This window comes from Barbatula barbatula, assembly GCF_947034865.1.
Source record: "Barbatula barbatula genome assembly, chromosome: 19".
Classification (NCBI taxonomy): domain Eukaryota; kingdom Metazoa; phylum Chordata; class Actinopteri; order Cypriniformes; family Nemacheilidae; genus Barbatula; species Barbatula barbatula.
The window spans coordinates 796,327-822,802 of record NC_136782.1 but is presented as its reverse complement, the minus strand read 5'-3'; the positions used below and the strand labels follow the sequence as shown (position 1 = coordinate 822,802).

The 26,476-nt window shown below is 40.2% G+C and overlaps 2 protein-coding genes across 3 annotated transcripts; both read left to right on the top strand.

Moving 5' to 3' along the window:
• The first annotated feature begins 47 nt into the window (after positions 1-47).
• On the top strand, positions 48-14,001 carry ppm1lb (protein phosphatase, Mg2+/Mn2+ dependent, 1Lb). Its single transcript, XM_079481167.1, has 4 exons — positions 48-858; positions 10,588-10,762; positions 10,938-11,099; positions 12,459-14,001. The coding sequence occupies exons 1-4, from the start codon at positions 511-513 to the stop codon at positions 12,806-12,808; spliced, it is 1,035 nt and encodes a 344-aa protein (XP_079337293.1). The 5' UTR covers positions 48-510; the 3' UTR covers positions 12,809-14,001.
• Positions 14,002-21,623: 7,622 nt separating this feature from the next.
• Positions 21,624-23,582, top strand: p2ry13 (purinergic receptor P2Y13). 2 transcript variants are annotated; one of them, XM_079482235.1, is made up of 3 exons: positions 21,624-21,837; positions 22,209-22,916; positions 22,990-23,582. In XM_079482235.1, the coding sequence occupies exons 2-3, from the start codon at positions 22,220-22,222 to the stop codon at positions 23,235-23,237; spliced, it is 945 nt and encodes a 314-aa protein (XP_079338361.1). In that variant the 5' UTR covers positions 21,624-21,837; positions 22,209-22,219; the 3' UTR covers positions 23,238-23,582. The 2 variants fall into 2 exon arrangements, with proteins under 2 accessions (XP_079338361.1, XP_079338360.1); XM_079482234.1 differs by having other exon boundaries at positions 22,209-22,921.
• The last annotated feature ends 2,894 nt before the right edge of the window (positions 23,583-26,476 follow it).

Sequence of the window (26,476 nt, the reverse complement as noted above, 5' to 3'; positions counted from 1 at the left end):
TCAGCCCTATCTCAATGTGTAGTTACTGCACTCGGCCTGTGTGGGGCAGTATAGTAAACGTGTGGTAAATGTTAAAGGTCCTAGCCTACTGTGGCTAATACAGAATACTTTCAAGGAGTTGATATAGGCTATTATACTACAGTATCCTAGAACGACGAAAGCAATCAAGAATACTCGTTTACTTTGATCGTTTAGGTTTACGCGTGGAGACGGGACGATGAATGCGGACTTTTATTTTGACGAGCATTTTGCTCAGCCGTATTTATATGCGCGTATTAACGTACGCGTGAAAGAATGCAGCGCGAGCGCTGTGACCGAGTGACTGACTGGACTCTCTCGCTCACATAAACAGATGACCGATCTCGTCTGATCTCAACGCTTTCGCGTAACGTTACGTGCACCCGCTGAAGCACGTCGATCCGAGCGTCACGTCTCGACACCACCGCGCAGAGCGTAACGGAGCGTTTGACGCGCGGGGATAACATGCGTTAGCAGCAGCAGGAGGAGAGCATGAGCGTGCTGTCCGTGCCCTGGAGAATCATGCGATATCTGCTCCTCAGACCCGGGACCCTGCTGCTCCTCTGCGGCAGCCTGGCGCTCTGGAGCTACCTCTTCCACACGGATGACGTCAAGACCATCGCGCAGTCCATGCGCGCGACGAAGAGCAAGAATGACGCAGAGCTCGCGGACGACGAGCAGGTGTCCAGGACGTGGGACTTCAGGAGTCCGGCTGCGGCGGTGTACTCCGTCCAGGGCAGGAGGGATCACATGGAGGACAGGTTCGACGTCCTCCTCGCTGACGCGCTCAACGGGAGTCACCCGCGCATCTTCAGCATCTTTGACGGCCACGGAGGACAGGTAAGTCGCGAGACGTCTGCGTTTTATGGAAAGCCGTTTGGGTCATATTTCGCCATCAACCAGACGCCTGGTGTTCATATGACGCCTGCTTTTACGGCGTTTAAGACGTACAGACGCCGTAAATTACGGCGTTTAAGACGTACAGACGCCGTAAATTACGGCGTTTAAGACGTACAGACGCCGTAAATTACGGCGTTTTAAATGCAATGCGAAACGCCGTTCATTTCGCCGTTAGAACTTCCATATTACGCCGTAAATTACGGCGCTTCCGTGTAACAAAGACGCCGTAAAAAGCGGCGTTTTTTATAATATTAAAATCAGCCCCGCCTTTTCTACACAGTCCAGCCCCTCCAATGAACACAAAGACATGTGTAGTAGAATGTCGATCTGAATAAGTGTTCCTGTTTTTAACTTTATTGCGAATAATGCTTAGACTTTCATCATGTGATATTTTTCCATTGGGCGCGTTTATCCTCCTTTTCGTTTATCATATGTGTACGAGCGGCAGACTTTTGAACGAGCACGTTCTTGACACTTTGTGCGTTTATGTGACTTCGAGCTCGCCGGTCCTGTCGTCCACGGTGGCGTAGTGGACTGCGTGCGCAGCAGCGGAACTTCATCACTTTTAACGATTGGAGTTCGACTCCGCGGTCCGACCATATTCTTCATTCCTTTTGAATTGTTCTATTGAGTCGTGTTTTTAAATGTTGGAACACTACCTGTTGCTGGCAACTTATTAAATGACAAGAAACGCTTATTACAAGCCAACGGTCTAAGGCCTTTATGCATGCAATAGCTGCGGGCTAAGTCTGCTACTGTGGCTGTTGTCAGTATGTTTTTATTGATTCAAATTATTCACATCTACGAACCCGTTTGTATTTCCATTTACATATAGACTGCACATGCTGCATGCATTCAGTATAAACCTCTATAAGATTTTGACGATCAAAAATCTTAAATGGAGGAGACTGTTCACATACAGAAACAGTAAGGGAAATGCTGACCAAAAAATATTGTTGCGTTATTATTATATAGCAATTTTTAAAGGAAAATATAGGCCTGTTTTATAACTTACTTATTGGTAAAGACATAACAATCAGCAAAGGTGCAATAACGAAAGTTGCAGGCATCTTAAGCTAAATTGTCAAACAATAAAAGCCAATTAAATAAATTAAAAAATTAATTAATTAAATGAAAAATAATGTAGGTACACACAGTCGCCTAACTGGGCAGAACGTAAAAGGTATGCAACACAAAAGCACTGGATATTTAGGTTATTATATGCTCCATCCACATCGAGCTGAGTTTCTTTATTGAAAAAATACGTGCTTTGACGAGTAAAATAAATCATATCTAAATTCAAGTTTGTTTCTCATTCTCAGTCTGTTGATGCCGGCTGCGGAGAAACGCGCTCTTTGAGACTCCCTACATAAATACTGCCTTTCTTTAGAAGTTGCTAAGCGATCATGTTTGTTAAATCGTTTTGTATTTTGGGATGGCTATTTTGACGAGGCCGCGTTCACTTATCTTAGTTTTAGTGTGGGACTTATGCATAATAACTGCATTATGTAAGTGATTTTTTATTTATTTTTACGAATAATATATAACTCCCTTAACTCTTATTTGCTTAACCAAATTATTTAGCCTTAATTATGCGTGCGTGTTGTTCTTTTATTATATTTATATAGGCTATTATATAATTTAAAGTAATGCATTAATATAATCAATTTATAAATGATTGCAAAATTAAGATGTGTTTTTCCTCAACTGTATACTGTACATTATAAAATAACCCAACAGACTACTCAGATCATTAGAATCAAGTCAGTTAGAGATAACAAAAGTTGACTCAAAACAAGGTTCGTCAGCGATAAGAAACTATGCCACCTGAAGCCACAGGCATCAGATGCTCTTCAATATTAGCTACTTTTACATCCAGATTAAAAACACAATTAGTCGTTCATTTGTCTTCCTTTTCCTTCCGTTGCACATTTGATTTCCTATTTATTGTTATTTTCTATTCTTAAGTATGTGTGATTTAAAAGAATTAACGCTTTTTGAAGATCTCTTTTGCATATCCTTCTTTTTTTGTACTTTCTATATAAATCACCATTAACTGTTTGAAATGTGCTATATAAATAAACTTGCATTGCCTGTATGTATGTAAATCATTAAATGGACGCCAATTGACAACAAGCCTACCCCAATTCTAAATGTACTGCAAACTCTTAATTTGATTGAAAATAGATGCCCTTACGATCTGATGTGATATCTGATGCGCAAACAAAGTCGTTTTTCATCGTGACTTTAGTCAACATGGCAGGCTCGATCCCTATAACATTACCAGTTACGCAGCATTTGTTAAAGCGTATTACTCAGCGCCACCGCTCCCACCAGACGCATCTGTGCGTAGGGGCACCAAAAATAGCCTAATAATTTTTTTTATCTAATGTTATTTCATTAGGATATAGAAAAATCATAATGGAATTATGCTTAGGGCACCAAAATGGCTAGCAGCGGCACCGGTATTTCTTGTACAAAGGAATTGTTAAGCAACTTAAAGTATTTAGCATTACAATGACTGATCGCCGTTTCAATGTAATATTTACATTGAAACGGCGCTTCAGAGCCGCAAATACCAGGACAGTCAGGCACAAGAACAGTTTCTTCCCCCAGGCAATCTACCTCATGAACAGTTAAATGTTCCCCACTTATGCAATAAAAATGTGCAATATCCTTATATTTATTGTTACCCCTCCAGTACATCCCTGCATCTACTTAATCCTATCCCATTATAATTTCTAGCACAATTGTTTATACACTTATTTATTTGCCTATTTCTTGTCTGTGTGTTGTTGTCTCTGTGTACTGGAAGGTTATGTCACAAAAACAAATTCCTTGTATGTGCAAGCATACTTGGCAATAAAGCTCTTTCTGATTCTGATTCTGATATTTATATCATTGTTGTTGTTATAAGTGCCCTTAACAGACAATTACAAGACAAGGAAGTTTTGCTTTTTATACTTCGTTGTCGCAGCACCACAACATCATACACGAGCTTGAGGTTTAGAAGTTAACTTAGTTTTTTGCCTTTCACACCAAGAACAATCAAAATGTGAATTTGTCAGCATCATTACTCCAGTCTTCAGTTTCACATGATCCTTCAGAAATTATTTTAATATAGCAATTATTAATAATGGCTCATATTATCAATTTTTAACATCTATTTTTATATTCCTGTGCAATTCAGCATACTAGAATTGCACTCAATACTGCTCACTTGCACACCAGGAATATTTAACTGAATGCTCATTTGCACTAATGGACCACTTCCATAACTGCATTAACCTATCTACTGAACTGTAATTCTATTAACTGCATCTACTCATCAATTCCACTATAACTTTAATAACTCCATTAACTCATCTACTGCACTGTAACTTTAATAACTGCATTAACTCATCAATTGCACTGTAACTTCAGTAACTGCATTAACTAATCTACTGCTCTGTAACCTTATTAACTGCATTAACTCATCTTCTGGACTGCAACCTATTAACTGCATTAACTAATCTACTGCACCGTAACTTTAATAACTGCAACTTCAACAACTGCATTAACTCACCTATTGCACTGCAACTTTAACAGCCAATGTCAATAATTTATGCATACTTAAATCACTTGCACTATTTTAGACTAAATTAATATCTGTTCATATCCACCTGTACATTAATGTTCATAGTATATAGCCATCTGTATATATTGTTCATAGTATATACCTACTGTCATATTTTCATAGAACACACCTACTGCAAAATATTTGTATAGTCCATGCCCACTGTATTATATTCTCTGATATTGTATTCTGTATTGTATCACTGTATATCCTGCACTTGCGAACTGCACTTCTGGTTAGACCTAAACTACATTTCGTTACACTGTACTTGTATATGTGTAATGACAATAAAGTTGAATCTAATCTAATCATCTAATCTAACCTTAATGGGGAACACGTGACACTGAACATAACGATGCTGAACATTTTTGATAACGTATCACATATTAATATAGACAACTGTTATAACAATGAACTTTTTATTACAGCCTCAACTAGCAGAATAAAATGTACTACATAGGCTAAACTCAAACCTCAATTAGCACCATGTAAAATAAACAATCTTACGCCTTTCCAAAGCCTATGGAGCCTTTTGTGGCAAGCTACAACAGCCACAGTAGCAGACTTAGCCCGCAGCTATTGCATGCATAAAGGCCTTAGACCGTTGGCTTGTAATAAGCGTTTCTTGTCATTTAATAAGTTGCCAGCAACAGGTAGTGTTCCAACATTTAAAAACACGACTCAATAGAACAATTCAAAAGGAATGAAGAATATGGTCGGACCGCGGAGTCGAACTCCAATCGTTAAAAGTCATGAAGTTCCGCTGCTGCGCACGCAGTCCACTACGCCACCGTGGACGACAGGACCGGCGAGCTCGAAGTCACATAAACGCACAAAGTGTCAAGAACGTGCTCGTTCAAAAGTCTGCCGCTCGTACACATATGATAAACGAAAAGGAGGATAAACGCGCCCAATGGAAAAATATCACATGATGAAAGTCTAAGCATTATTCGCAATAAAGTTAAAAACAGGAACACTTATTCAGATCGACATTCTACTACACATGTCTTTGTGTTCATTGGAGGGGCTGGACTGTGTAGAAAAGGCGGGGCTGATTTTAATATTATAAAAAACGCCGCTTTTTACGGCGTCTTTGTTACACGGAAGCGCCGTAATTTACGGCGTAATATGGAAGTTCAAACGGCGAAATGAACGGCGTTTCGCATTGCATTTAAAACGCCGTAATTTACGGCGTCTGTACGTCTTAAACGCCGTAATTTACGGCGTCTGTACGTCTTAAACGCCGTAATTTACGGCGTCTGTACGTCTTAAACGCCGTAAAAGCAGGCGTCATATGAACACCAGGCGTCTGGTTGATGGCGAAATATGACCCAAACGGCTTTCCATAGCGTTTGGCACACTTCCGTGTGTTCTCGGGTCATTTCCGTGTCGTCTGTACAGCGAGGCTTTCCTCTGACCGTTGGGAGTGGATGCGGTCAATAATAATAATGACTGTACGTATCACAATAATGGCATTTGAACACAGCAGCTAAAACGGACACAACTTTCAAGAACGATGTGAAGAACTTTGAAAAAGCCCGTTATATCAAATAGCTCACGGGAGTCTTAACAATAAACAGTAGAAATAAATGACAAACGAAACGAGGCTCTATCTAAAAGCGAACGCTCTGAAACGCCACGCCCACACAAATCTACGTCAGCTCGTGGTATGACTTGACCCAAATCAAAACGCAAGTAAGGTGGGCGTAGCTGTCAGTGCAATGTAAGGGGCATCGCATTCCGTCACGCGACCAATCACTACGCGCTTGTTACCCGGCCAATCACAGCACACTTAAATATCAGCGTGTTTCAGAGAGTATGTGGAAAATACATCGTTTTCAACTTTAAATCGTGTAACACATCTAAAACAAATGACGATATCAGTTTCAGCCGTGTCATATGACCCTTTCATAGTGTTTCACAAACCATCGACAATTTACACAAAAGAAATCTCCAGCAGTTTCAGAAGACTTCCAGAGAATTTGATTGGCCTTTGAAAGCTCTTCTTCTTCTTCTTGTCCATTTATTCAAATATTTGCTACTGTAATGCGCGAAACAAAGAATGTTTCTATCTAGAGCAGTGGACGGTTTATTGGTTTTTCCTAACGGAAAGCCTGTCACAGAGGTCATACACAGATAATCAGTCTGAGAAAGAGAAAAGCGTCGGTCTTAAAGGTGTCCTGAACTGGCCATTTGTATTATTTGATAACGTAGGCTATTTTCTACCCTGGTTTTGAGGCCGGCTCAAGAAAGGCTCAGTTTTTATGGGCGGACTGCATTGAAGACTTGAAAGTAAACGCCCACTGCTATGATTGGATAACTGTTCCAAAAGACATCAGTGAGCCCTGTGATTTACATCTCTGTGTCTGTTTGACAAGCTACGTGCTTAGCTTAACCTGGTTAGACACAATAGTACATATAGTTTTACTTGCATAAGATCCCGGTTGGATTTAATATTATCTCTGCACAATGTTTGTTGCTTGGTCGATCTAAATCAAAATAACAGTGATGGAAATCTTTACATTTGCACAAACGACACGGGGCTAGCTGAGCTGCAGAGCCCTTCGCTAAAGCTACAGGTTTGTCAGATCTTCACAGAAAAAATAAGCAAATAAAAAGTTAAGAAACCTTAAAATGCAAATTGTTTATATATTTTATAAGAACAAAACAATCTCAAAATCTGCAACTGACCGTGTATTAGAACACTTGTATTAGGTGGTATATCTGGCATAAGAGAGCATAAAAGAGCTTATTAATAACGAAAATGGCAACACAGCAAATGAGTGTATCTGCTGCTTAGTTTAAACGGACGGATGAAACAAATCTTCAGCCGAAATGGTTATCATGTGTACTACGTGTACATGGCTGGAATCGTTCACGAACCAGTGGGCGGGGCTAGAGGAGTCGTCGTTGATATTCTATCCCCATTCATTGAAATAGCAAAGGCACATTATTCTTTATTATCTTTGGTTAAAGTGAGGTTAACAACGGAGACCATTTGTCAGAAAGAGAGGAGAGAGAGAGAAACAGATTTGCCGCTCCTCTGAAATGTTAGAAGGGAAATGTGGATGAAGACTTTATTTTAAGAATAAATGTGGCACAATGTTTATCTGGAAACAGTATTGCTTACTGTCAAGGTTATCCACATCACTGGCACCAGAGAGATGAATGTGAAATATATGCATATTGTGTCATAATTAATGCTGTTGTATGATTCTTTATTAAAAAAGAGTGCTTTACATATCAGATGTCAGACAGTTGTGCACAGCACATGTTTGGATGGTGACACATCTGCTGCAAAGGCTTCTTCTTAAAGCCTGTCTGACCGTTATAAGCTTTTCTGCATAACACACATGGAGACGTCTGTTTGAGGTTCTGACATGAAGGAGAACAAATGAAAGTTCGTTCCAGTACTTTTGTTCTCTGCTGCTTTTCCTCATTCTTTGTGTGTTTGCTGGCTGCATCTGATTAAACATAAAGAGTTTTGTGCACATATCAAACCTATTTTGAGGATAAAAGCCGGAATCTGTCCAGCACATTTCTGATGGTGGATGAATTTTTTACTTTTATATGCTAATAAATCTGATCCTGAACGAGCTTTGTACTTCGTAGACGATTGACAGCATATGGTCATCCATCACACCCCTCCTCCTCTCACTCGGTAGAAAGGCTTTTATTTAGGTACTTTAGCTGGAATTGGAAAGTTTAAAGTCTACTGGAATGGGGATGTTTTATCATGTGATTGGGTGTTTCTTCTACTCGATTTTATCCATTTGTTTGAATGAAAATCAGGTTTAACATCCAATGACTCTCGCGTAGTTCTCAATGGGCTCAGCCGTTCCCCTGCGCAGTTTGTAACTACTATTTTGCATATAATAATTGTATGACTTCATATTATACAGGTTATTGGTAAAGAGTTAAGTTTTTTGCAGCAAAATCAAATCTAAGGAATCATTTATTGTTTTCAAATATGTCTAATTACGTCATTTGTATTGTGTTAAGTTTAATATTAATACAATTATATAATCCTTTTTTTGTTTAAAATGGCGTTTAAATTAAAAGGGATGTGTCAAAATGTTGAAATCTCCCACTGCTAATCATGTTAGGTCTAAATCAGGGGTGGGCAATTCTTTTTCCCAGGGGGCCAAATGAACAACTGAAAATATGGGCCAAAATGCCGAACTCAATTATGCATAATATACATTTTATTTCCACATTTTAGTGTTCTTCAGTTCTTTTTTTTTCATTCAGTGTGAGAAATCCAGTCTCTGTTGAGCTTTAACAAGTCCATCAAAGTCAGGTTGAATGTCTGAGGTGGAGATGCGAAGCACAGCTGACAGATGTTCATCAGTGAGAGAGGATCTGTACCTGGATTTGGTAAACTTCATGACTGAGAATGTCTGTTCACATATGTAGGTGGATCCAAAGAGAACCAACATCTTCTGAGCATGTCTCCTCATATTTGGAAATTTCTCCTCTTTGAGAGCAGAGTAGAACTCTAGCAGTGATGCTTACTTAAAGTGCTCTTTCAGTAGTGAATCAGACTGCAGGTCAATGAGTTCAAACTGAACATCAGTGGGTGCACTATCAACACTGCAGGTAAAGGGAGAGGAAACCAGCTGCATTTCATCCTCAACCTTTTTGAAATCTTGAAAACGCCTTGAAAATTCATCACGCAGTGCTCCTAACATGGATGAGTACCTGTGCCGGTGATCAGCTGATGGTTTGACTTCTTTCAGGGTTTTCATGTGTTCGAGATTGTTGCTGCCTAGTTGCCTTGAAATTAATTGCAACTTTGTCATGAAGGCTTTCACATGGCTATGCATTTCATGAGCAAAAAGGCCCTTGCCCTGCAGTTGTGAGTTCAGTTCATTCATCATTGCAGTCACATCAACAGCAAATGTTAAATCTGCCATCCAGTCCTTATCAGATAGCTCTGGGATGGTTTTGCCTTTCATCTCACAAAACTCCTTAATCTCTGATTTCAGAAGCCAAAACCTTTTTAGCACTTTGCCCAGGCTGAGCCATCTGACAGCTGTGTGGTACCTGACATCACCATGTTTGCTCTCTTGCTCCTCCAATAGTGAAACAAACTGCCTGTGATTTAATGCTCGCGCTCTGATGAAATTAACTGTTGTAGTAACAACATCAACCACATGGCTAAGTTTTAGCACTGACTTGCACAACGCTTGCTGATGAATAATACAATGTATAAACAACAATTTCTGCTCTGCGTTGAGTTCACTCACTTTATCTTGCATTCTTTTCAAAAGCCCAACATTTTTCCCTGTCAAATTCAGACATCCATCCGTAGTGACACCTGCCAGTCTGTCCCATTCGAGTCCCAGTTTGTGCATGCATGCGTTTACCTCGGTGAACAGATCACTCCCCGTTGCGGTTCCTTTCATTGGCCGCATTGCTGCCAGCTCCTCCGTAAGCTTGAAGTCGCGCGTTATCCCCCGGAGAAATATGAGCAGCTGGGCTGTGTCACGGACGTCACAGCTCTCATCCAAAGCCGAAGAAAAAAAGTCGAAGCTTCCCACTTCACTTTGCAGCTGAAACTCCAGATTCTCTGCTATGTCCTCCACCCTTCTCGTCACGGTGCGGCGGGACAGCGGGATGTTTTCAAACGCTTCTTTTTTCTCTGGGCATGGCAGTGCTGCAGACTCGACCATGCACTCTTTCACAAACTCTCCCTCCGAGAACGGCTTACTGTTCTGGGCGATTTTGTGGGCTATCACAAAGCTGGTTCTGGTCGCTGCATCTCTGGCTCCATGCAGCTTTGTAAAACAGCCTTGTTGTTTTTCTAGCTTTGCTAGTAAGTCCGTGGATGTCCGTGCTCGTTCGGCATCAGTCAAGTTTTTGTATTTCTCGGCATGTTTCGTCTCGTAATGCCGTTTCAAATTGTACTCTTTAAACACGGCGATATGCTCCCCACAAACCAAACACACAGGTTTACCTTTAATATACAATATTTTTTCAATGGACATTTAGAAAATATTGCCCAAGTCTGTAAGGGAAACATGGCTTAAGTGTACGTGTGGTTCTCACAGACAGCTGCGGAGTATGTGCACACTCATCTTCCAGCAGTTCTTCGACAACAGCTTCAGCAGTATGAGAGACAGAAGGAGAACAGCCTGCTGAGCCATCAGTCCATCCTCAAGCAACACATACTCAACATGGACAAAGAGCTCACGGAGAAACTCTCAGCCTCCTATGATGAAGCAGGTGATGAAACCTCAATTCATCTTGTTTTTAATACTAGTTTATTGAATGTAGAAATCATAAACATTGACTTTTATTTTGGTATCTCCTACCTGTGTATGAGACTTAAGATTGTTTTAGCTCATCAGCTGCGTGGCAAACCCTCTCACTCTACGAGAGATTCATTTGTCATTTCCAGGAACTACATGTCTGGTGGCTCTTCTGTCCGAGAAGCAGCTGACTGTCGCCAACGTTGGTGACTCGAGGGCCATCTTGTGTGATAAAGACGGTAGTGCCATCTCGCTGTCACATGACCACAAGCCCTACCAGCTCAAAGAGAGGAAAAGGATCAAGAAAGCAGGTGCGTCTGCGCAGACGCTGCACAGCGGTTAATGCAAAAAACAATCATGAGCCTGAACTTTGTTTTGGCAGGGTTGCAAGAGAAGACGCATACGCAGGATTATTGTCAAACAAAAAAGAAGATTAGAAGAACACGATTTCCCTTCAAGCTAACCTGTAATGTTACGTTACTTAAACGTTCATGCTTTATGCCACGTGTGTATGGATCACAGAATAACTCGAACCCACAAAATCAACTTTATAAAAACGTAGCTGAACATGCCATATTCAACCGAGTTCATCATGATAGAAATCCTACTTTTTAAAAAGAAAACAAATAAGACTGTGGCATTTTGAGAGCCAAATAAAGTGAGTTTAGAATTTAGTTCTCTACTGAACTATTTTGTGCTCCAGTAGTAATTGAGTCATTAGTTTCAGAGGTATTCATGGTGATGATATGGCACAGCACAGAGTAAAGCAGTTATATATCAATGAGGCCTCAAAAAAGCAGAAGTCATGATCACTTTTTATCATCAGGGGCAGTTTCATTATCCCTCACTTAAGCTTTATAAACGTACTCTCCATCCTGACGACTGTTTGCTTGCTACTCTCCAATGTGACGTCTCCACTCCAATTCTGATTGGCTAGTATTGTTTGTTCGGTTGAGAGTGATAGCTGTGTTCCTCTCATACCATCGGTTGGTGAACTTATGAACTAGAACTGATATCGAGAAGCTTTTTTAAATGTAACCTTTTTTGAAAATAAGTCTTTTTTCCGCTGTCAAGCGCCGCAAGACGGAGATCCGGCACGACACCCCAAGTAACCTAAAAACAGGTGTTACTTCACCTTTCACCTTCTATTGAGAACAGGGGGTTTATTTTTTGTCTGTTTAAAGAGATTTGACTAGCCACAACGTTCTTCATACATATGAGCGTCTACACAGACACCACGTGTCACGCAGCACGAGTACAGAACTAAGTCTCTGCGGAAAACAATGAATCTGCTGAGTCGCATAAATAAGAGATCAGTGTTGAGGTAGACAGCAGATGGCAATGGAATCAGAAATGTGCAAATAGGTGCAATGAGCTGATGATGAATGACATTACACTGAGGAAAATCTTTAATGATTTTGATTTGACATTTTACTCACTCTTAATTCTATGAACTTACAACGTTTGGGAGGAGCACGTATAACACTTGCCTGCCTGGGTATGGGCCCTCACCTTAGACAACAACACAAATGTGCATTCTTTTTGTTAAATGCGATTTTATGTAAAGGTGAACTCATGAATTAGTGTCTGCATAAGAGCATCTGCTAAATACTAATGTAGAGATGTAAATGTCATGCAAAGCTGCCTTCATCATGTTTTCTCTGCTTCAGGTGGCTTCATCAGTTTCAATGGCTCATGGCGTGTGCAGGGTGTTCTGGCCATGTCCCGTTCGCTTGGCGATTATCCGCTAAAGAGACTGAACGTGTTGATCCCGGACCCTGATGTGCTGACCTTTGACTTGGACACACTGCAGCCTCAGTTTATGATTCTAGCATCAGACGGCCTTTGGGACACCTTTAGCAATGAGGAAGCCGTGCATTTCATCAAAGAACGTCTCCACGAGCCACATTTCGGTGCCAAGAGTATCGCCCTTCAGTCATTTTATCGCGGCTGTACCGACAACATCACAGTGATGGTGGTGATATTTAAAAAAAGAGCCTCTGAAGCTGCCGGCCAGTAGAGAAGAATCAACACTTACAGTAAAGGTGACGTGCAAACATGAATGAATGAATAGCATTAACATGAGATGTTAACACTGTTTTTGGAGCAGCACTTATTTTTAAGAAAATCCTTAAAAATGACAATTTGAAGAATCTTAATGCGTTTCTTTTTCTTTGACATTTTGTAACCCAGCAAATATGAGCTCTATAAACTAATACGAATAGAAATATCCTAAAAGCCGTCTCTATGATGTGCGAGATGGTGGCGTGTGCTTTATTTGAAGAACAGACAAACTGGAAGTTTGAGCAAGAACTGGTGATGTCGTGATTTGTTTTGTGACATCAGCGTTAAACCAGCATTCCATGAAATATCAGTTCGCTACAGTTCTCTTCTTATGTTCATGCGTAGAAAAGAACCCGATTTTTTTTGTCATCTTTGTTATAATTGTCTTCTGTGAACGTGGCTGAGATATTTCGGGCATTTCTGATGTGTCAATTGACTAAATATGATCATAGAAAGAGCTTCATTAGAAGCATGTTGAGTTTATTTGCCAAAACAGTCTTGTCGTCCAGCATTTGTGTAGAGTGTCATATGCACATTAAAATCTATGTACATACATACGGAGACGAGGAATAACAAAATGACTGTTTGAATCAAGTATTTTAACACAATGTTCAACAATTCTAATGATCTCAAATGGTTGAAAGTATTGTTTAATAAGAATGTTATATCAGCTTTTCAATATTTGTTTTGCATTTGAAAGTGAAAGCAGAATAAAAATAATAATAATAGTGACGAAATTCACTCTGGTCTGTTTTTCAATAATGTAATACTAATAATAATATATCTGTAGCAGTTTTTTCAATGGGAGTGCATGAGATTAAGGGTTAAAACCTCCTCCAACTGTCATGGTGGACGCTGCGATATATGTGTCCCATTTGTCTTTTAAGCACTCAGAAGTCTGCTCGCGAGCGCCCCCATCAGACTCCGCTGAAGTCCCCTACCCAGGAATCCTAGCGAACGCCCAATCACAGAACTGATGGGAGGAGTGTCGTGGATGTCAGACATTTCCGTAAACATGACGGACATTTTTTTTTTTTGCATGTTTTGATCAAATTTCAAATGAATTCATTCATTAGTTTCTTATACATTATTGCACATTTATTTTCTATAGAGCAAGCTATTCAAGAATAAAAAGTTTGAAAGCAGTGCATTTTCTTACTTAAGGTCAAAAGCCATGTTTTGTTGTAGATTTATATCTAGTTGGCTCTGTAAAGCTAAACAACACAGCTTCTGTATTATAGAGAAATATTTAAATGACAACATATCGGCATTTTAAGAACACATTATGCACATTTAGAATAATAAATATACACAAGCAGTAAGCATTACAGACATAAGTATCTATTGCAAAATGCTCGGGTGGCATACCAACATAAGTGAATGCTTGGCTGAAAAACCACGTGCTCGAGTGATCATCATTTAAACACCCTCGCAAGAGTGCATTTATAATCCCGTTTTATATGTGATCTGATCTGTCTATCACAAAGACCTTGGTTTTCAATCTCTGTGACATTACCTTGCATCAGATAGCAGTGAGGAACAGTGAGGCCGGCCTTCAGTCTAAAGTTAACCAGGTGTGCTGGAACATCTGCTCGAGTGCGGGTGGTTCACTTGGATCTTGACATATTCTCATGCTGTAAAGAATAGAGAGTATGTGTGGTCATGTCATCCATCTGAATACAATTGTAAGTCATATAAATTATAAAACCTATCATTAAGTAACACCCATAAAATGATCATAATAAACATAATTGTGTTATCTACCTTGCACAAAGAATAATTTTAAGATAAAAATGTTGTCTTTTGATTGTATTTTATTGCGTTTTCTGCTCAAATTTCTGTAAAATGTCCAGCTATGAGTGTATGTCGTAATATAAAATATTTGAAAAATAATTTATAGAAAATGTCTACGTTCTACTAGGTTTTTCAAATGACAGCAAAAAACATTAGCAGAATATTCATGTATAATAAAGGTACAGTATTGTATAAGTGCCCATGACTGAAGTTGCTTCCAAATGACTGCCAGGTTAACAGATTTCTTTTTAGATTCTCTTGTCATACTGTACTGTTTATACGACAAAATTGATTATCAGAACCGATAGAGCTAGTTTTCCATGTACATTTCTTTTTACATTTATCATTTTCTCTTAAAATATACATTACATTTGTTAAAATCTTGGAAACCAAGATTTCGTGAGAATCACGTAGCTACTACGAGGTAAACTAGTAAAGATTTCCAATGCCGAACCCCCTAAAAGGCACCTCCGTCAAAAATGAGATTACTTACGATGTCAAAATTCTTTTTACAGACTTTCAATGTAAAAATATTTTTATGTACTCTTAAAATACAGTCAAAAAACTTAAAATTACAAAAATAAACTGCAAAATTACAAGAAAAAAATGGAAAAACCTAATTTTACTGTGCCCAGCTGCCAGAAATTTGTATTTTTTACAGTTTATTTTTTAAATATGGTCAAAAACAGTAAAAGACAGCTAATTTACAAGAAAGACGGGGTAACAATTTATTATTTATCCTTATATCCTGTCATTTTACAGAAAAAACATTTAATATAAAACAGTCAGTTCTGGTCCTTGATTCTGATTGGCTGAGCAGAATTCTAAGCCGTAATAAAATACCCTGATTTGTAACTGCTGACCACATGACACAGCCTAAATATCATTTATATACTTTCTTTGATGAAACCTTGCTACGCATATGGACACACACAGTTCTACTTATATGGTATGTAATTGTGATCATCAGATTGCAGTCGTAAGTAATTAGTCTTTCTTGACTAAAAGCCCTTGCAGGAATTTTTTAATTACAAATGATCAGACAACAATCAGATCAGTTGAAAATCAAAAGACATAGTAAATGGTTCATTGATTAACGATTAAGATCAGTGATAAGAGATGCAAATCAAAAGTTTGATATTGATAACATTTGCCCCCTTAAAAAAAAAAGGCAAAAAGTGGACAACTGCTTTTACTTTAAAACATTGATCTCTACACTAGTTAAATATACTTATACTTAAATATAACATGTTCTGGTATAATGTACTCCTAACCCTAATAAATATATTATAGATGTTCTTCCGGTGCCCCCAGAAACATTTTCCCAACAGCCACAGGTCTAACAGCACTCCAGACAGAAAGCATTCATACAGCAGTCTGATTCAAGTAATGTGCTTTTGTTCCCCATAAATACTGTATCTAAATACTGTACCTACATTAACAATGTACCACTTACCTGTACTTGGTAACTGTGGTGAGGAAGGCGGGACGAGAGCCGTGACGCGGGGCCGGTGGCGTGAGTGATCAGTGCAAGCAGCTGTGCGCGCACCAGTCCCGCATCTTATCACGGAAGTAACCGGCAGCCACCTCACGGTAGACTGCCGGCCATAAAACATACATAAACTAAACATATGTCCGGGCCCGGTCCTCTCTCGTCAACAGTCCTGCCGAACATCCTTTTAAGCTCCCAGTCTCCTCCGTGATAAGATGCGGGACCGGTGCGCGCACAGCTGCTTGCACTGATCACTCACGCCACCGGCCCCGCGTCACGGCTCTCGTCCCGCCTTCCTCACCACACTAACATAGTTCCAAACCATTAAAATAACTGAAATGGTTATAATTGTATTGGTTTTAGTGGAAACTGATGGTCTCTATTGGTATGTGATTTTATTGGTGGTTACTTATCTGTCAGATGGGAACCAATACGACCTGGGTCTCAAACTCAGTTCCTGGAGGGCCACTGCTCTGCACAGTTTAGCTCCAGCCCTAATCAAACACACCTGATTCAGCTAATCAATATCTTCAGGTTTAAAAGAAACTTCCAAGCAGGTGTGGTTTAGAGCTGGTTGGAGCTAAACTGTGCAGAGCTGTGGCCCTCCAGGAACCGAGTTTGAGACCCATGTATTAGACATACCTCTCCAGCAGATCCTTCAAGGTGTCATGGAGGGGCTCGCTGTCCACTGCTCACCACATGATCAGTGGGGTCCCTCAGGGATCGGTGGTTGGACCGCTACTTTTTTCCATCTACATGACATCCTTGGGACCCATACTACGGGCACACGGCTTCTCGTATCACTGTTATGCTAACTTGGTGTAATGAGATCCATAAAAGGGAAGGAAGGAGGCGGGAACCGGCGAACATTTAAACAATAAAACTTCTATTAAACAAACAATAAACACGGAAGTAAAGACCTGCAGCCACCTCGTGGTCGACTCCCGGCCATAAAACATACACACAAACTTAACACAATGTTCGGGCCCGATCCTCTCTTGTTAACAGTCCTGCCGGTCATCCTTTTAAGCTCCCGATCTCCTCCGTAAGATATGCGGGACCGGTGCGCGTACAGCTGATTGCAACTATCACTGACGCCACCGGCCTCGCCTCACGGCTCTCGTCCCGCCTTCCTCACCACACTTGGCAATTCCACAATCACTCCCTCTCACTCAGAATCAGCCAGGAACCTCGGAGTCATATTTGATGAACAGCTGTCCTTCAATGATCACATTGCAAAGACACCGCGATCCTGTCGATATGCCTTATTCAACATTAGAAAGGTTAGACCCTACCTCACTGAGCATGCGGCACAATCTCAAGGTGGGACTACTGCAATGCTCTTCTTGCTGGTCTTCCTACGAAGGCTATCAAACCACTTAAGCTGGTTCAAAACGCAGCAGCAGGACTCGTCTTCCAAAAGTTCTTGTGTGACACGTGTTCTTGTGTATTTGCACCTATTGCATTATTGCTCTTTTATGACATGCTCCCTGAATTCTTTGCAAGTTGCTTTGGATAAAAGCGTCTGCTAAATGACTAAATGTAAATGCATTTCTAGTGGTTTTAATGGATAAGCTAATGGTTGATAATGATTTTTTAATAGAAACAATTAGAATTCATGTAATGATTTCTGTCAGGTTTTTATAGTTTTTTTTGGTTTGAATTGACACTTCACTATGGCAGCCATAATTGTTTTCACTCTGAAGTGCCCTTTGTGAGCATTATATCCCGTTGGCTGCATATGTGGCCTTATGGAACTTTGACCAGATCTAGGTTAAAAGGTTCTTGACTAGGATATACTCTGCACCTCAATTGGTAAATACCTCATCGAAGGCAAGCAGGTTCATAGAAATACACCAAAGATGAACTAGACAGAGACGTGCTTTCAATAGAAAAAACAATAATACTTTATTATACAATAGCATGATTAAAAGAGTGACACCATCACACTAAAGGCACAGTAGGTACAAACGAAAAGGATTGGCCTAAAGAGTTAGAGCTGACCCGGCATTGGCTGTTAAAAGGGACAATACAATTAAAAAACAAGGAAATACTGATTCACTGTCAAGGCATGTTACCTGTCCGGGATACGCATGATGTTCACCACCCGTGCTGTGGACTCTAGGGCCCACAATCGCATGCATGCGCGCACACCCACACAGACACAGGCACGACCACTACAAGCTAATAATTCAATCAATATTGTGAAGTGCAGTTTACCACTACAACACGTGGAGCAATGCGCGAGGACCGAACCAGGAACCTTCTCTTGTGAGCAGCTACTCTAATACTCGGGAGAGAAAGGGGAAAAAGGACAAGAAAGTTATTATCAATAATAATATACAACTATACACTACTTGAACAGCCAATACCACCTCAGTCAGACAGAAGGCTATGGCAAACTAACCACAATAAAGAAAAGAAAAATGTACATATATATAGAACTTAATTTAGGCAAGGCAAAGCAGCAGGAGCAATCTGCCTGCAGATACAAAATCATTCAAATTAGTGCTTGATATACACGTACATAGTCACGTAGCATCCAAACATTTCATAAAAACATTATTTTTTTTACCGCAATGTTGACATACGAAATGACACGGTGGAAAAACAGCCCTTTGCGCCAATCTTCACACTCCTACATAACAGTTGTTACACACAGCATATTCATTAAATACATTTCTATTATGAATTGACAATAAAACACAGCCGTGCATTACGCAATCAGACCAATCTTACAAGTCTTCAAAGCTTTTAGTCCTCACACACTGGGTCTACTCGTAACAATAAACAACAGACATTTACCTTCTAGACGTTACGTCTTAATTGCTGACAGCTACCCGGCGGGTGCTTTGCCCAAGACCCTCGGCAATACACAACACGACTACCCGGAAGCGTGTGGCAATCAGTCAAACACCTTCGTTGCACAGGAGAACCGCATACCAAAGCCATAACAAGACTGAAGTTATCTGGACACCAGTGTATCTCTCCAAGCCTCACAGTGAAGACGGTTTTATAGAAACCAGCCTAGCCGCAAATGAGGTGTTTAGCCACTCACGGCTAGCTGGGTGACGTCAGAGGGCTACCGTAACTGCCGAGGGACAAACTTCAACCAGACAGTGACTACTCTGCCGGTTACACATATGTTCACAGTGTTGTTTGTATAAAGTTGGTATGGCTTCAATACAAAAGATCTGCAGCACATCTTGTTTGTTAAATTTTATAGCGTTGTTTCATATTGTCATGAAGTGGTTAGGTGTAGGGATGGGCTTCAAAATATTGAAAAAACCTTACCGTAATTTCCAGACTATAAGCCGCAACTTTTTCCCACGCTTTGAACCTCGCGGCTTAAACAATGACGCGGCTAATATATGGATTCTTCCCACTTTCAAAAAAATGTCCCCCCCAAAAAACACATTTTGTGACGTGCTCTTTTTTTGGCAGCATGAAGCTTTCATTAGACAAATGAAATTGCAGAACGGGTTAAGATCAAACAACTTTTTTGTTTACTGTTTATACTAAATTGAGCGCGCTCAAACTTCCCATCATTCTGATTACGGTAGTCATTTTGTCACCCTCATCATGGCAAACACACGGAGAAATGCATATGATGCAGCTTTTAAGTTGAAGGCGATTGATCTGGCTGTTGGAAAAGGAAATAGAGCTGCTGCACGGGAGCTTGGTCTTAATGAGTCGATGATAAGACGTTGGAAACAGCAGCGTGAGGAATTGACTCAGTGCAAAAAGACAACTAAAGCTTTCAGAGGGAAGAAAAGCAGGTGGCCGAACTAGAAAATGAGCTTGAAGACTGGGTCAACACACAGAGAGCAGACGGCCGAGGTGTTTCAACTGTGCAGATCCGTCTGAAAGCCAAAACAATCGCCACCGCAATGAAGATTGAGGATTTTAGAGGTGGACCATCGTGGTGTCTCCGATTTATGAGACGTAAAGGCCTGTCCATCAGGGTACGGACGAGTCTGTGTCAGCAGCTCCCTCCCTCCCGACTACGAGGAAAAAATTTCAAACTTCCGCAAATTCACCGATGCAAAGATAGCGGAGCATTCCATTGTCCCGCACGACATCATAAATATGGATGAGGTTCCTCTGACGTTTGACCTGCCTCTCACTCGGACTGTCAACAGGAAAGGTGAATCATCCGTCACGCTGAAAACAACTGGGCATGAAAAAACGCACAAACGCAAAAACGCGACGATGCCAAAAGAAAAATTCCCGAAAGGAATTGTTGTGAAAGTCAACAAAAAAGGATGGATGACGGAAAGCCTAATGCATGAATGGTTTACGGAGTGTTACGGCAAGCGACCGGGAGGATTCTTTCACAGGAACAAGGCATTGCTCGTTTTGGACAGCATGACGGCCCACATAACAGATTCGGTGAAAGAAGCCATCAAGAAGACAAACTCAATTCCAGCTGTGATTCCTGGAGGCACAACAAAGTATTTGCAGCCACTCGACATCAGTGTAAATCGTGCATTTAAGGTGGCGCTCCGTGTTCAGTGGGAGACCTGGATGACAAGTGGGGAGAAATCTTTCACTAAAACGGGCCGGATGCGAAGAGCAACTTATGGTCAAGTCTGCCAGTGGGTGCTGACAGCATGGAGCATTGTCAAAAAATCCACTATCATCATCGGGTTTTGAAAGGCTGGACTGTTGCGTGTTGAAGAGGGCTCAGCAGAGGATTTGCCTCCGGATGAAAGTGACGAAAGCGACAATGAAAACGATCCAATATCGCATGAAGCAACTCTGAGGCTATTCAACTCCGACACCGAAGGAGATGACTTCAGTGGTTTCAGTGCACAGGAGGAGGAAAATAGTGACCAATGACTTTCTTGGAAGGCTACGGTTTACACATAATGTTTTATTTTTGTGACACGCCGTGTTTCATTAAGGCCTGTGTAAAGTTAATTTGTTTTAATGTACCGGTAGTCACCTGCGGCTTATAGACACGTGCGGCTTATTTATGTTCAAAATAATATTTTTATATTCAGGTGCGCTCAATAGTCCAGAAATTACGGTAAATATTTGTGAATCTTTCTACTTTTACAAATGCAAAGAATCAGATAAGGCAAACAACCAAAACAATGAAGTACCCGGCAACGTTGAAAAACGATGTACAAGTGTCAATGTGTGATGAGTTGGGAGTGAGAACGTGTTGTGAGCCAGAGGTGCTAAAATGATACATTGTTTTGTTATTTTACCTTCATAAACATATTTCACATACAATAAAGTGACAAACTAAATTTTCCAATCTTGTCTGTTTGCATTTATTTGCACTCTATTAAACAAAATAATGGAGTCATTGGATTGCTCTTCTGATGTATGTTTGTGCTTTATGGATTCTCTCCACGTTGAGGTCCACTTAAGATTACACGACAGGATTTCAAATTATTAGTTTGTGTTCAGCTGAAGAAATGAAGTCAGATTCACCAGTGAAAAAAGTGACATGTCATGACACCACGAGTCTGATATTTCATGAGCTGAAGAATAATCTCCAGCAGCACACTGTACAATGGACGAGTGACAGGAAGAGAGAAAGGAAGAGTAACACACGATTACAGCACTCGTCACACAAGTCAATATCATTGATGTCTTCTTTATGTGTGAAAACATTGGTCCTGCAGCAACTCCTTTTTTCATTTGCTCTTTGAGTTGGCTTGAGTTCTCTCATTGACAGGCAGCCGGTGAGTGTTTCATTTGAATTTTCCAGTGTATGTTTGTGTTTGTCTGCACTATGACATTCTGTAATTCTTTTATTAATATGTGCATCTCTTCATATTTGAACTTCAAGATGAGTCATCATCACTCTTTTGTTGAGCATCACTGCAGAGTCGTGTCATTTCGTAAAATGTTATTATTTGATTGTATAATAATTGTATTAAATAAACCATTTGTTGAATGGGTCCTGTAGTTATGTCGTGTTTAAAGAAACGTGTGGTACATCTAGCGGTTGAACTTTGTATCGCAGTCTAAATTAAAAATATTGAAGAGACAATTTTAACAAAGTAACGCTTCTCGGTTTCTTTTGATTGTTATCCTCATGTTGTTCCTCCAGACACGATAAAGATGAACGGGAGTCAGCTCAACGTGTCTCTTAAGTGCGAGCGGGACACAAGCATCACCTCCGTCCTCTTCCCCTGTCTGTACGGAGCATTATTCCTGCTGGCCGTGCCGATGAATGCTCTGGCCGCCTGGATCTTCTTTCAGATTCACAGCAGCTCAACATTTGTGTTTTATCTGAAGAATGTGGTGGTGGCGGATCTGCTGATGACAGTCACACTGCCCGTGAAGGTGCTGACCGACGCCGGTTTGGGCTCCTGGCACCTGCGGGCCTTTCATTGCCGTTACTCGGCGGTCCTCTTTTACAGCACCATGTATGTGGGCATCCTTCTGCTGGGACTCATCAGCTTGGACCGTTACCTAAAGATTGTGCATCCATTCGGGAAGAGCCGGCTCCAGAGGCTGGGGGTGGCCCGGGTCCTCTGCGCCGTCATCTGGCTGATGATGTTGTTGTTGGCTCTGCCCAACGTGGTCCTGAGTAACCGCACACCACAGACATCCTCGAGCGCTCGACTGCGCTGCTCCAAGATGAAGGGAGAGGCGGGACTCGTGTGGCATGAGGGCTTCAACTACTTCTGCCAGCTGCTGTTTTGGGGCACGTTGTCACTGATGCTGGTGTGTTACACGTTCATCAGCAGAAAAGTGTTGGAGTCGTACCGCCTTTCACGCAGCAATAGTGCCACAGCCACTAAACAAACCACCTGTAAGGTAGGGTGAACTTTCTCCAGTCCTGAATGATGATGGTCAATGTTGTGTGTAATAATATCTCTCCTCAGGTGTTCGTGGTAGTGGGAGTTTTCTTCCTATGCTTTGCACCCTTCCACCTTGCCCGAATCCCCTACACCCTCAGTCAAACCCGAAACACGTCTCATGTCCAGAGTTGGACTCAGGACTGCCTTTATTGGGTCAAAGAGATCACGCTGTGGCTGTCATCGACAAATGTGTGTCTGGACCCTCTCATTTATGTTTTCTTGTGTCGAGTCTTTCGGAAGAAACTCACCGCCACGCTGAGCCGTCGACCTGAGGTGTCTGTGATCGAGTCCACCACCAGAAGAGAAACGCCCAACCTGCCTCCTCCTAATGTCAATGAGAATGAATGCTAATGTCCATCTCTCGTCTGCGTGTCATTTAAACCACATGAAAACTACACAAACTCACTGAACTGTGTGCAGAAATGGTCTGATCTTCAACACACAACGATACACAACACTTGGGGGATATTTTTCTTCTAACAGGAAATGATGTTGAAAATGTTAAAACGCTGTGAATGTTTGTGTGAGGTACACATTTGGACCAGTACACTTTACGCATCACTCTTTTTTTTATGCCAGCTTTGTATTTGTTAAAAATTTGCTTATAAAACATTTCAAATTAATATTTTGTGTCCAGTTATTTACAGGTGGCATGAAAACATACATCCAGCTGCTTGCTATCACACTGCGTCACATGCTGGGGTGGTGCTCACATGTTTGTAGGATCATGTGCTTCCTTTGTTAATGTAACTTCAAATCGCTCCACTTCAGGACTTCCTGCATATCACGTGAGAGACGGAAGCGTGATGATGGATTCACCAAGCTATCATTAAACTTACTGTCAGGCTGAAGCAGTGTGGCAACATTTTCTCTGCGCAACACCGGCACATGGAGTAAATCTTTGAATTATTCACAGATAATGTGACAAATATTATTAATCTTGCAATATTTATACATCTGGTTTGGGCAGATGAGATTGTTATATGACTGTTAAAATAAAAAATTACAAGTGCCAATTTATTGGCATATGTCGAAAACCGAAAAAGACCGCCGTACTACCACTTACCTTACCATACGCTTTATTATTAAACACCCGTTTTGAATAGTTTCTTCATATTGTTGCAAATAAATGCCCATGGATTCGAACCTGCAACATGATAGGGTCAAAAATTACTAGTTACTTGTCACACGTCTTTCTCACTACACCAATATTAACGTTCTAAAATATACAGAACATGCTTCAATCGTCCATTCTAAAAATATACAGTAAAATTTACATTTATTCATTTGGCAGACGCTTTTATCTAAAGCGACTTACAAGTAGTTTTTGTTTTTTTACAGTGACATTACTGCAGAGCAATCAGGAGTAAGGTGTCTTGCTCAAGGACACTTCAGTCATGAAATATTTTGATTATCTTTAGTGAGCATCAATATGCACACTTTGTTTCCACTGTTTTGTCTTTTTTTTTACTGTATATTTTTCTTCACAGTCAAGGCGATTCAGAATTGTTCAAATCATGTTGCTTTTCTGATTTATTATTTTATATGTGAACCTTTAGTAATCCAAAAGCAATCTGACTACATTACTTTTATTTTGCGATACTTGGATTACGGTACTGATTACATTTTTGATGTAGTAATTTGTAACTGTACCGGCATACATCTTAAAGCAATCCTCCAACCCTGCATACTGACTAATGCGAATAATCAATCGATGTTCGATAACATGTTAAACAGGATCATGAAGAAATATTCTTGAAGAAACTCACTGAAACACCTTCATCATAATATTGGGTCTTATTCACTAAGCATGCGTACACACAAAGTTGTACGTGAAACCTGCGTACGAACACTTTCATGAACAAATCATGCTTCACAAACACTTTCGTACAGAAATGTAGTTGAAAGAACATGTATGTTCTTTCCTTCTCTCTCGAAGACAAAATTACTAAATGCATGTTTCATCTTAGGATAATAGATTTATATATATATATATATATATATATATATATATATATATATATTAAAAAATGATGGTTATATGTATAAATAATTTTGAAATGATTTCATCATATACAGTGAAAGAGCAAGAAAATCTGTCAGACTACAGCTGGAGCTGTGAGGTTTCTCTGAATCACAGCTCTTTTCACCCGGCTGATGGGAACGAATCTCCCTGATATTATGTCCCACCAGGGAAACAAAATAAGTATCTGGGCATTGTATTTGACAGCAAACAACTTTTAAGCTACACATTGATTAATTACTTTCTAAATTTAGGCTTAAGCTTGTTTCAGGCATGAAAATGGGTCGGGGTGAAAAAGGTGAGAAGGATATTCCCCCTCAATGGGGTCTGGGGCCATGCCATATTTTAAAGCATCAATCTGATGCATTTTGAGATGCATTTTTTGCAGAGCTGGAGAAACTTAACTTCAGCCATGAGTCAAAAATATTATGGCCTCCTTACTAAGTATTATGCAAGCTGTTTCATGTCATCCTGTCACTGGGTATAACATTAACAGTATAATATGAGGCACAATGTGGTAAGGGCACCACAAATGGCGTAACCCTTAAAGACCGATACGTCCGCTGGCGGCCAAAAATAAATGTTTACTAACTTTTGAACCATTAGTCCAATCTGTATGCTTTAAAAAGTCCCATAAAGAGAAGATTCGTAGCTTTTCTGTGGTATCGGGGTAATCCTTCTCCCCTAACACACTCATTCTCATTCTGCAAAAATGATGTTTGTATTAGTGTTAACTTCTAGTTTAGCCTTATTGATAGAACGGTGGACCACTGTGATGAATTTAATCCTTTTTTAGTTATAATTTTGCAGTGTAAGATTACAGTTAACACCTTTAAATACTAAATAAATGTATTAAAATGCTATGACAATTTTTTTATTAAACTTAGTGATCTATAAATCAGCAGCAAAAAAGTATTTCTTGAAAAAATCTACAGTATTTTTATATTGTTAATAAAAACAAATTACTATTAGCACTATTATATCATTAATTCAGGCAATCATACATTTAACAAATTTATATTTATTTAAAAGTGTATATAGCATACTACACTACACACAAACAATATACACTTAAATTATGCTTATTTTAAATGTATTGTGCAGCTTTTAAATAGGGCAACCAGATATGATAGATACAACAAAAAATAAAGGCTTTTAATAATCTAATAATATATCATATTGGAGAGTTTTAGCCTGCCTCCGGCTGTAACCGGACGAGGCGCGCCGTGCGCTGTTTGAACACTGAATGGAGAATGATTGACAGCCGCAGAGGGAAAACGAGTGTCTCCCTAAGTTTTTTGATGACTTTGTGAAATTATAATCAGGAGCTTTAGCTAGCTGGCTAACGTTGCGTTCTCTCCTGCTGTGTTCAATGACTCAATTCATCAATCTGTAGCTAACGTTAGCTAAGCCTATGTCAACAGAGCTCCTGCTGGAAACTTAGATATACCAAAATAAATGTAATTATTAAAACCATCATTTACCAAA

What these genes read in the sequence shown, in the direction of transcription:
- ppm1lb (XM_079481167.1), top strand. Translation starts at nt 511, where the DNA reads ATGAGCGTGCTGTCCGTGCCCTGGAGAATCATGCGATATCTGCTCCTC. An exon ending in AGCCTCCTATGATGAAGCAG is followed by an intron (nt 10,763 to 10,937) that starts GTGATGAAACCT and finishes TGTCATTTCCAG; the next exon opens with GAACTACATGTCTGGTGGCT. An exon ending in GAAAAGGATCAAGAAAGCAG is followed by an intron (nt 11,100 to 12,458) that starts GTGCGTCTGCGC and finishes TCTCTGCTTCAG; the next exon opens with GTGGCTTCATCAGTTTCAAT.
- p2ry13 (XM_079482234.1), top strand. Translation starts at nt 22,220, where the DNA reads ATGAACGGGAGTCAGCTCAACGTGTCTCTTAAGTGCGAGCGGGACACA. An exon ending in CTAAACAAACCACCTGTAAG is followed by an intron (nt 22,922 to 22,989) that starts GTAGGGTGAACT and finishes ATCTCTCCTCAG; the next exon opens with GTGTTCGTGGTAGTGGGAGT.